The 12,145-nt window shown below is 35.3% G+C and overlaps 1 protein-coding gene across 2 annotated transcripts in view; it reads right to left on the bottom strand.

The window, feature by feature from the left end:
- Positions 1-477: 477 nt before the first annotated feature.
- Ppp2r2a (protein phosphatase 2 regulatory subunit Balpha) overlaps positions 478-12,145 on the bottom strand; it is a 64,304-nt gene continuing 52,636 nt past the window's right edge. Inside the window, exons 5-10 of one of the 2 annotated variants that reach the window (XM_048801557.1) lie at positions 10,457-10,569; positions 9,637-9,814; positions 8,159-8,323; positions 7,149-7,318; positions 4,743-4,834; positions 478-1,473 (exon numbers count right to left, since the gene is read on the bottom strand). In XM_048801557.1, the coding sequence (XP_048657514.1) occupies positions 1,413-1,473; positions 4,743-4,834; positions 7,149-7,318; positions 8,159-8,323; positions 9,637-9,814; positions 10,457-10,569 (779 nt within the window). In that variant the 3' untranslated portion in view covers positions 478-1,412. The other variant, XM_048801558.1, reaches the window with a different exon arrangement.

Here is a 12,145-nt window from a genome sequence, read left to right on the forward strand (position 1 = left end):
TTAACCTATGGAATCACTCAACGTTAGTTTTCTGTTCTACTGAATAACCAAAAAAAAAAAAAAAAGCTTAACTTGTTAAAAACATTTTTAAGTCTTTGAATTAATATTTAATAAGGCAAAAATTAAATTAAGCACTATAAAAAGTCTTTAAAAATGAAATTCTACAAATTTGGTTCTCATTTACAACAATTTCATTAACAGAAAATGGGTTAAGTATAGATACAATGTATCCAATACCCTCGTAACTACAATAAAAAACACTAGTAGCATTTATAGATTGAAATTCTTAATACCAATATGTATTCAAACCATGTTCAAATAGAACACCTGTTCTTTCCCCATGTAGAAGAAAATGTTACAAATAATTAACAAAATACCAATAAAACAATGGAAACCCAATTTCATTTCACTGCGCCCAAGGGTATGACACAAAATACTGGCTTAAAGAGGTAGATTTAAAAGAAAAAGAAAACCAGATTCTCCATTCTTTGTCACTTTTATTCAGTAGTAGTTTTTTTTTTTCCTTATTTTCAGTGCCAGACATGGCAAGGAGTGATTACAGCCAACTGTTATTAGAACATTTGTTCGCAACATATACCCCCTTTATCACTGACCCCAAACTGACTCATTTTGTGTGTGCTTTTGTTCTTTCTTTCTTAATATACCACCACCAAGACTGGGTGGAAGGAGCAAGGGTAAGAGAGATGAAGGGGGAGAGTCCAGGAGGCCAGAGAGGAGGAATGCTACAAGCCACAGTAAGAATGAGCTGTATTTAATTTAAAAAAGGGAGAAGGGGTGTACCCCACAAATGATACAGTAATGAGGATACACAAATCCCATAGCATGACTGAAGGCTTTCACTGTGTTTGACGTCATCACAATGGAAGGCATAAAAAGTGGAGTAACTCAATGTTGATACAGTCCAATCTAGTCCATTAGGCAAGATGGTGCAAGAAGTCATTTAAATTAAAAGTGCCCTACCCTTACCTAAATGGCTAGCAGGCATGGAGAACACTACAATGATAACCCACAGAGTTTTCTCCATGTAGCTATAAAAATGTGTTGTCGAATGGCACACTGTCAAACACTGGAAAGGGGTGCCACAATGGACTTCTCTCTTTTATAGGTACGAATGCTAGATTCAACTATCTCAACTAAGCAGGAAGTGGGCTCTTCCTCTAGGAATGCCAACCCTAATTCACTTTGTCTTGAAATATATACAGATTGTTTGTAGTAGCTACAGCAATGATATTTTCCTTGGGGTGCCAGGCCGTATGAAGGATTTTCTTATTGAAGTCTAGACTGTCAACACTTATTTCATCTTTCTTTCGCTTGCCGCTTGCACAGACTTTGCGTGGCTTCAAAACCGTGCGAGGCTTATTGTTTTCTCGTGATGCTTCTAGAGTTATATCTCACTTTGTATTCCTGTCGAACATTCTGAAGAAATTATTGTAAGATCCAGTCATGACAACGCTGTGGAAGTAGAAGAGTCAGTCAAATAAATGAACAAAGGGCTGTGTATTTACTAAAATGGTTCTTGGTTAAACCTAACCCAGTACTCTACAGAAAGTAGCTACTTCAAGCAGAGTTGAATTAAGAGGCTGCTGGCAAAACTCAATCAATCATTGGAATAAGCCAGAAATATATGAGTTAACTTGGTTCTAACAAAACTATAACAAAGCTGACAGATTCTCAAGTAAAACTTCTCTTAGTACTGACCAATCCAGCCAGCCAGCTGCTGTTTTTTTTTTTTTTTTGGTACTAGGAAATAAACCCAGAAGCACTTACTCACTGAGCCACATCCCCAACCCTTAAAAAATTTTTGTTAGTTCTTTTCAGATATACATGACAGTAAAGTGTATTTTGACATACACACATGCAGTATAACTAGGATCCCATTTTTACGGTTGTATATGATGTGGTGTTTCCCTGACTGTGTCTTCCTATATGAATATGGGAAATTATGTCCAATTCATTCTATTCTTTCTTATCTGCCCCATGCCCCACTACCTGCCAGTCTTTCATTAAGTTGCTTAGGGCCTCACTAAATTTCTGAGGCTGGCCATGAACTTGTAGTCCTCCTGCCTCAGCTTCCTGAGTAGCTGGGAGTCCACATGTGCCAGCACACCTGGTCTGGTCAGCTTCATAAAGGAATAACCATCATGGGATTTCTGAATTCTATTCTTCTCCCAAATGCGTACAAATAACTATTCATAAGAAACCAATGCTTATTTTATGATATAAATTATAAGCTATTTAACTTGTCTCAGTGTACATCTAGTTCAGATAATATTTTATGAATGCTTATGATAAATTTGCTCCTGAGAATATCAAGTAGCATATGATATTTTTATCAATAGAAAATCATTTCAGAGATGGGTTGTAGTTCAGTGGTTGAGCGCTTGCCTCGCATGTGTGAGGCACTGGGTTTGATCCTCAGTACCACATAAAAAAAATAAAAAAATAAAGATATTGTGTCCATCTACAACTTTGCTTGCCTAAGACACTCCCGCACTATAGCTTTTTGGGATATTAGGGTCTCATAACTTTCCTGAGGCTGGCCACAAACTCACTATCCTTGTGCCTCAGACTTCTGAGCTGATGGGATTAAAGATGGGCACCATCACCCCCAGCATCAAGACACTTTCTTGTCACTTCTATTTGCTACCAATCACTGCTCAACATTCACCAAGTATTCTCAAAGGCAAAAATTCACAAGTGTGAAACCCTTAGTAGTTTGGAAATAAAGGTCCATTGCTTAAAAAAAAAAGGGGGGGGGGGACTACTACTCTAGTTCCACTATTATGTACTACCTCCTTCTCACAGGTTCAAATTATTACTGTAAGTGAAATGATAGGACACTAAGGATTTGTTCAAAGTTATACTTATCTCCTCCATATAAGGGACTATTATTATTACTATTATTATTATTATTGAGAACAATTTTAACCAATCTGAAGTTGGTGACATGTCCCTGAAGATAATGAACTGTTATTGCTTTTAAATGATTTACGTAAATGAGACTGTTATCCCCATATTCTCTGAATTTGTGAATTCAATGGATTAAAGACACTGAATCTTTGGCTATTTTTAATTTTAAAAGGAATCACCAGGCCAGCATTTTTGTGACATCCCTACCCAAAATGTATAACCTGAATTTAATCATGAGAAAACATCAGACAATCTTCAATTAAGAAACACTCAAATGAAGAACTGTTCAAGAACAAAGAATACAACTACATACGACAAATAAATTTAACACAGGATCCTAGAATATGTGCTTTACCAGATTCTTTGCTAAAGGACATAACTGAGAAAACTTGTAGAAATGTAAAGAGACCTGTGGATTAGATGACAGTACTACATCAACATGAGTTTCTGCTTTACATGCCTGTACTGTCACTTTGTGGGAGTGTGTATGCCTTTAGGAAAGTCATTACACAAATTCAAAGGTAATGGACTTCGCATGTGGTGCTTATGTAAAACTGGTGTAAAATTAAAATGTGACAAATTAATGTGCACCCACTGCCCCCACTTCATGAGGAAACAGGTACATCATATAATATTACATCAGTACCTTCTTTCTCTTCAAATCTGTCTATTCCCAACACTCCCTTTCCCGCTTTTCCTTTTTTCTGACTCCTCAGATTCAGTAGTGGCATTCCAAGTGTTTACTTATTCCTACCAACAGGATTCTCTGCTTAGTACGGCCAAACTAATATTGGAACTCATGCTAAAATCAGAAGGGTATAATATAAAAACCAGACAAAAGGTATTTGTTCCAAGTACTACTACCCTTGATAATACCTTATTATGAAACTTGAACCATATAAAGCTTCTATGATAAAACTACCATAAAATAAAATACCTCTACTTTAAATACAAGTTTTAGAAATTATGTTTTAACTGGAACACATTAAGTGATAATACAGAAGATTGAAAATAAGACTTAAACTTTGGAAATAATGACATACATTTCGATGAAATAGCAGCTAACCTCCTGCTTCAAGCCCCCAAGTAGGCGGGACTACAGGTGTGTACCACCTCAGCCAGTGAGAAAAGTGATTTATCTGGTTCATAAAGAAAAACACCTGAAGACATCCAAATAATAATTTAGATAAAACCATTTGTTGCAGATGTTTTGTTTCATATTACTAGTGAAATCAATACTTAATTTTTATCATAGTATTGCTATGTTACATCTAAAATTACTAAATTTACTTTAAATTTCCCTTGGTGGAAAATGAAGTAATCTATGTTAACTTAAAAAAAGTTGGTCAAGAGGGTTGGGGTGGTGGCTCAATGGCAGAGCACTTGCCTGGCATGTGTGAGGCCCTGGGTTTGATTCTCAGCACTATATATGAATAAATAAAACAAAGGTCCATTGACAACAAAAAATATTAAAAAAGAAAAAGTTGGTCATGCTGGGCACAGTAGCGCATGCCTGTAATCCCAGCGTCTTGGGAGGCCGAGGCAAGAGGATCACGAGTTCAAAAGCAGGCCTCAGCAAAGGCAAGGTATTAAGCAACTCAGTGAGACCCTGTCTCTAAATAAAACACAAAATAGGGCTGAAGATGTGACTCAGTGGTCAAGTGCCTGAGTTCAATCCCTAGAACCGCCCTCCCAAAAAATTGGCCATCTTTTCTAGCTAATATGTCAATTATAATATGAGGTATGCAATGGCAAGTTTCTTTCTAATAAAATTCCTATTAGAATAAGAGATTCAAATTAAAATGAATTACCTGTCAGACCCATTCCAACAGCATTCAAATTTGTCAAATATGCAGTCATTTTCATACAGTGAACAGAGTTTACTTCTGAGGTATTCATGTACCTGGGGAAAAGACAAAATAGTTTACCTAAAGAGCCTATGCACTCAAATCAGGAAAATGAATTTAAAAGTCCCTATCTTTATTTTAAAAAAAAGATACACACACCCCTAAACATCTTAAATCTCAGTACTCTTGGTAACAATAATAGCAGTGTTTTAAGAGTCTTTTACAAAATACAAACCGCCTTTTAGGGAAGCACATTTTCGTGTAGTACAACAGGGAAAAAAATCGCTCTGGCAAGCCACATGTATCCTGAAATGCCCGACTAAATCACTCAAGCCAGAAAATATTTGGAAACGGAAGAGACTAAGAAAAGAACACAAGAGCAATATGTGATCATCCCTACTTGGTTTTCAGTCCACTAACTGCTGATAAAACACTGCTTACTTCTTTTAAAATGCCATTTTCTGGGCATAGATTTAAACTTGGGCTTATATTTTTAAGTAAATGCATATGCTACACACAGTGCAGTGAAGCCTTGGTTTGGTTATTAGATATGCATCATTTAAAAAGTTGATGGTATCACTCCATATTACTTACACAATGTCAAAAGCTAATTAAAATGTATCTGTTTTTGAATTCCGTATTTACTGATATTTGAAAAAATATGGAAAATAAGAAGATTGAGAAACACGATACATTTCAATATTAACATTGCTAAATTAACAAAGAAAATGCCACAGTATTTGTTGTGATCAGAGGGAAAAAAGGAGACTTATTGACTATTCTTTTTACTGAAACAGAAGTAATAATAAAGTATACTCTAAATCAGAATTATGCTTTCCACAACCTAATCTTATTTTAATTGTCCATTTTACTTTTAGTACAGAGAACTTGCAACTTTTGTGGGTTTAGGATTGAACATGGGTAACTAATGTGAAAAAAAATGAAGATGAAAGTATCCCCCAATCACATATAACAGAGCAAATCAAGACTGTACAAATTCAAAAAAATTATGAATTTATATAGGCTATATGTGCATGAGGTGACACTAAATTATTAATCCAGTTTAGCATTGGCAGGAATTGGGAAATCAGGTAACACATCTGCTAGGTTACTGTGATTCAGCACATTTTACAATGCATGTAGTTTGTACAATGTTCCTCACCAAATGATTCAAGAGTATGAAGCTAAGGTCCAAATGAATAATTCTCAATGGGAATGGGGAGATGCTAAGGTTAACCAGGAGATACATTAACCTTTGCAGTTACACAAACATAAAGAATTAACAAAAGCACATACACACGTATTCTTACTTCTTCTTGGGTACTGAATCCAAGGGCACTTTACCACTGAGCTACAATCTCAGCCTATTTTATATTTTGAGACAGGGTTTTGCTAGGTGGCCTAGGCCATCCTGTAATCTTCCTGCCTCAGCCTCCGACATGGCTGGGGTTATAGGGTGCCACAATGCTGGCACCCAAATGTATTTTGAAAACAAAGCAGTACTTCACATCTTTGCTTCTGTTTCAATGTAGTGTTTCACTTTGAAATTTCCAAGAGAAATTTCACTGAGAATCTTGAGTGGTTTATGTGTCTGTGAAAGGATACTTAGTCTGAGAAATTCTGTTCTTTGATTTTTATTGGGACTGCGTAACATAAAGGGATCATTTATAACCTGTGTATTCCTAGGCAGCATTAAGTGTCTTCTACACTATTATAGTCCAGGGCATAACAGGTTTCTGTTGGCCTCTGCCCCATGCTGGGCTGTGCGCTTCATTTCTTATCTCTGGTGGAGGGCAGATGAGTAAAGGGTAGTGGCTGGCTGCCTAGAAGAGAATCCTGAACTGATACTCCATAATAAGCAATTCCTAAGCCATCTTTTTAGCTTTCAAGCCCCTTTCCTTTAGGTCAAAGACAATACTTCCAGCCCACAAGACACTTGAGTCACGCAACTAGGCACACCAAACTGAAGCTCTCATTCAACCACTCCACATGTTCCCCAGCCGCAGCTTGTACAACCCTATCAGGACTATACTGCCCAGACCTTAATAAAGAATGCAGCTTCCTTCCCACATTATATATACATACATCTCAGCACACAAAGTTGACAATATTGAACCAAACAGATAGTAAAACCACAATTCAGGGGCATTGGAAACGCTCAGTATATAAACACACACACACACACACACACACACACACACACACACTCTTAACATGAGGAAAAGCAACATATCCATGGGTCTCTGAATGGAAAATCTAATGGTTAACACACACAGTACATTCGGATTATCACATAGTAAAAAAATCCTACTCTATGAACACTTCCAAGTAAATAAGGTAGATGCTCATTGAAAGAAAAAACTCAAATACCTGGTATGTTTCCACGGGCCTGTTTTCCATATTTAAATCCCAAATTTTGACCGACAAATAGTCTCTAGTCATCATATAGCGACCACTATGGCTGAATTTTACGTCAGAAATAGAAGAGATGATTTCAGAAAAAAATGACCTGTTACTGGGGTCTTCAGGTTCTTCAAACACTAAAAACAAGCCAAAAATGAGAGGGGGGGGGGAGGGAGGGAGAGGGGGAGAGAAGGAGAGAGGGAGAGAGGGGGAGAGAGAGAAGTGCAATATGAACAATATTCTGACTTAAACAAAAAATTTTCTGAACAACCATTCATAAACATTCTAAGAATGAAGTAAAAAAATCACAAGCTAATAAAAAACTGACGATTCTTTATCAGATGATTTTTTTTCTCTCTGGCTTTAATATGAACGTAATTCCCCTAAAAGTTTAAGAAAATGACATACATGATTGAGGGGATTGTTATTAACTAGGGATTGAACCCAGGGGCTCTTTACCACTAAGTTATATTTCTAGCCCTTTTATTGCTGGGATTACAGGCATGTGTCTGACAAAAATGACCTGATATTGAAAGTTGAAGATACAAAAGTGTATGCTTCCAAAGTCATATGGCTAATTTAGTAGAACCAGACCCACCTGAGACTGTGACTTCAGTGTACCAGACTGGTATATTCTACAAAATACCTGACTCTACCTATATCATCAAGGTGAAAAACATGCCATCCTCACCCATCCAAATTTATACCAGGATTTTTCTTGTGGCTATGTAAAATTATTTTCATAATAGCCTGTTAGGAATTCCTGAGTTTTAACAACATTGAATTACAGGATAAGAATATTGCAACTCCTAATTTTTTTTAAAAAACCAAACTATGCTTTTGCATATTAAGGAACAACCTGTGTGATACCTTATGGTGTCAGGCAGGTTACCAGAGTACAGGAGGCTCTGGACACATATGACTGAGGTGAGTTCCAAACACATTAACTGCTGTTAAGAAAGATAAAATAAACTTACGTTTAGAATGCCTATCACAGAGGGCAGATGCCCTCATGTCACATAACCGAATAGTTCCTTTACTGCTGCTGTACACAAATGTGTTACAGCTATTTGGATGGAATTCTGCTGCTGTGATCACTTCTGTGAGCTCTTCCATATTGGCAGGCTTGATATCCACAATATCTAGATAGGATTTTATTAAGGAATTTTCACTTGAAAAAAAACAGGCAAATATAATTCTGCACATCTCAAATCTAAAATGAATTCATAAACCTAACAGTAAGTATTAAGTCTGAATTGCAGCCTACTCTTTTGTGAGTATAGATCCCAGAAGTATTAGAACTTTTAATGCTAAAAACCAAATAGCTCTCAGGAACAACAGAAAAATTTTAGATTGTAGAAGTCTTCCCAATTATGATACAAATGCCAGAAATCCTAAAGGAAAGACCAAGAAATTTGTTTCACAACTATTAGAGAAAACCAAAGCACACACCTCAAGAGGGTAAAAAAGGGATATTATTTCTCAATCAACTCAATACAAAAAAAGTACTTTAAATTAAAATATGTGTACATGTAAATCTAGGGGGAAAAATGGAAAAAGAATTTAAAAAAAATACAAATACAAGTGACTGAATATAAAAAGATGCCTGAATCAACTCATTAAAAAAAAAGAAAAAGCCTCTTTTTAAAAAATATTTATTTTTAGCTATAACAATATTTTTATTTTTATGTGGTGCTAAAGATGGAGCCCAGTGCCTCATGCATGGTAGGCGAGCACTCTACCTCTGAGCCAAATCCCAACCTGACAAAAGACTTTTTCTCACTAACCAGACTGGTAAAGACACAGAAAAATAGGCTCTTATATACTATTGATAGAGTATGAATTATGATAAAGATTTTTTAATTTTTGAAACAATAAGCTATTTGAAAAATACATAGACAACTACCACTGATCAAGGTTTTAAAAAAGAAATACTTCATTTCTATATTTATATCTATATTATATGAATGTGCACAGGTATATAGGTTGATATATCACATACATATATACAGGAAAATTTCAGGAGGTTGGTATAAAGAGCAAAAATGGGGTTTGAATAACTTCTTTTGACATTATATCATCTTTCATCATAACATACATGAATTTCCTTTTCCAACACTAATGAAAATATTTTTATAATTAAAATTTCAAATACAATACTCAATAATTTTTTCAACCAAAAACTCAATTATTAAAAAACCAAATTCCTATTTTCATACATACAAATCTCTTAAAATTCCATGAATCAATTTTGAAATCAATTCATCAAGCCATTTATCTTTATCAAGTAACTTTTCCCCTGTGTTATCACTTAAATACATGGAAAAAATAAGATGCCACCTATATTAAAAGATATTTTTAAAAGATATCAAATATATGAAAGAATAAGATGAATTTAATATGGGCATAATATGCTTTCTTTACCAAATACCAAAAACCAAAACAAAGTGGATACTAAAACTTCTGTCTGTAATTTCCAGATGCCAAAGATTAATCCGCAAATCATCAGCAGATAAATAAGTTTCATAATCACTATTTATAGAAATTGAGTTGATGTGGTATGTATGAGCATTGGCAAATATTCTTCGCGGACTAGCCTCGACCATTAGATCCATGGGTCTAAAGACTGGCACCTGTTAATAAGACATGAAAAAAAACCCCAGAATTTACAGTAAGTTCATTAAGCAGTGAAAGTTGAGAACACTTCATTATTTTAGTTTGTGAGAACATAAAATAGCATAATATCACAGACTTAAAAAGCAACTGATGCTGATCTTTTCAATTTGAAATGGGAATAAAAAAGAAAACAATGTGGACAATTTGCTGCCTTTGTTCCAACCATTTACTTGAAAGATACTAAATATTTGTGGTTCAAATTAATGAGGTAAAAAAAGAAATTAAATCATAGCACTTAGTATTTTTTAAGTTACAACTAAAGCATATACTCCCTTTGCACTTTTTTGATCTCTGAAGAAAAACGAATCTTCAAATTTAATCTTGTAATAACGGACATTCCAACTATGAAAAAGAGCAGTGGTACAGTATAAAACATGCTCTTGTGTTTTAGTCCTAGTTCTGACCTGGCTACAAGAAGACCTCTGTTTAGTTCAGTTTCTATCTTTAAATGAGAGTAACTCAATGTCTTACCTTGTTACAGAACTGCTGGTGGGGGCTGAGAATTGCAATTGCAGTTATTCCTATTCTGTTCAGAATCTAGGCTATACGTGGTATGAACATAAAATCCTATCCATCTGAATCATTTTTTAAGTACTTACTCGTAGTGTAGTAACTGTAGTAGGATCTCTATACCTTCCATCTTCCTCTTTCAAGTTATAGCCTTCTGGTCTTTTATCCCTTTCACTGATTTTCCATAATTTTATTGTTTTATCTGAGGAGAGAATAATAAATGTCCTCAAAAATAAATAATACTAATAAAGAAGTTTAAGAGATAACTTTACATTTCACCTATAAAAATTCTAATTATCATGTAAAAAAATACACAAAACTTACAAATTTATATATTAATGGCAATCATACAAATTCCATGTGCTATTCAAGTCAAGCCACAGCCAGATCTCAATCCTTTAAAGAATTAAAACTACATGGTAGTGGCTGGGGGCTGTTAACTCAGTGGTAGCGCACTTGCCTCACAGGTGTGAGGCCCTGGGTTGGATCCTCAGCACCACATAAAAATAGGTATACAAATATGCTCAGTATCTAACTCAAAAAAGTTAAAGAGAGTAAATGATAAACTTCCTTCACATTGCTTATTATTTACAACTGGAATGGCAAGGCATCTCTCCCTCAGTCCACTCTCTAAGCATATGTTATCAAAGATCCACAGATTCCTTCATAGCCCTGGATGCCTCCATTTAAATATGTCTTTCCCCTGTATCAGGGATTCCTAAGTGTGAAACAGCTCCCCAAAACAAAAACAAAAAAAATTGATTGAATGAAAGCATATGCCCCAATTCCTTCAAGACAAAATTTCTGAATAAACTTTACACAGTTATCTTGTCCCCTCTCCCCTTCCCCTGACCCAGGACACAAGACTGAACTCAAGGCCTTGCGCATATCAAAGAAGTGCTCAGCCACTGAGCTTAATCCCCAACCTCTAAAAATAAACTTTTACTTTGGATTTCAGTTTAGACTTAAAAAAATGTTGCAAAGACAGGAGTGTACCCTTCCCCCAGATTGCTCTGATGCCAGCATCTTATGCAACTTTGATAGGGTTGTCAAAACTAGGCTTCCCTAACACACAAGCACACCACCCCCCCTGCCACACTCTATTCTTTGGAAGTGAGTCATTAGGTTCAGTTCACACTTAGAGCCATTTTATAAAAGCAATGCAAAAACAATTTCTAGAGAGAGATACCAGTGAATCTCTAGCCTGGTAATCTTTATTTCCTTTGTTTAAAAGAGTGTTTGTTCCTGTAGATGCCCTTCTCAAAAACAAAACAACAACTAATTATAGTAACCTATAATCTATTCCTTCTAAATTCTATGTAATCCTGTTTATAATTCTCTTGCAGCTAAGTTCTATGTGTTTCCTATGTACTATTTAGTGTGTATATTTATATAATTTTTTAACATGTAACTGTTTTTTAAAAGTTATATATGAACACAATATTTTTATTTTGTTAACTTATTTTTATGTGGTCTGAGAATTGAAACCAGTGCCTCACATGTGAGAGGCAAGCACTCTGCCACTGAGCCGCAACCCCAGCCATATTTATATAATTTAGACAGAAGTACTGCCTAAATTCTATATTCTGGGACAAATAAATATCTGAAATCACTGATAATAAAGATGACAACCCTGTTACCCATCGCTACAGCTGTCTTGTGGCCTGTTTAAATTCATTATCTTTAATGACAATCCAGATTTTCAAAAATTACAATATACTTTATCAAACACTTAGAAGAGATGAAATTAGTTTATGTTCCTTGCAGTATTACGGGGG

This window comes from Marmota marmota, unplaced genomic scaffold (assembly GCF_001458135.2).
Source record: "Marmota marmota marmota unplaced genomic scaffold, marMar, whole genome shotgun sequence".
In the NCBI taxonomy this organism is placed as follows: Eukaryota; Metazoa; Chordata; class Mammalia; order Rodentia; family Sciuridae; genus Marmota; species Marmota marmota.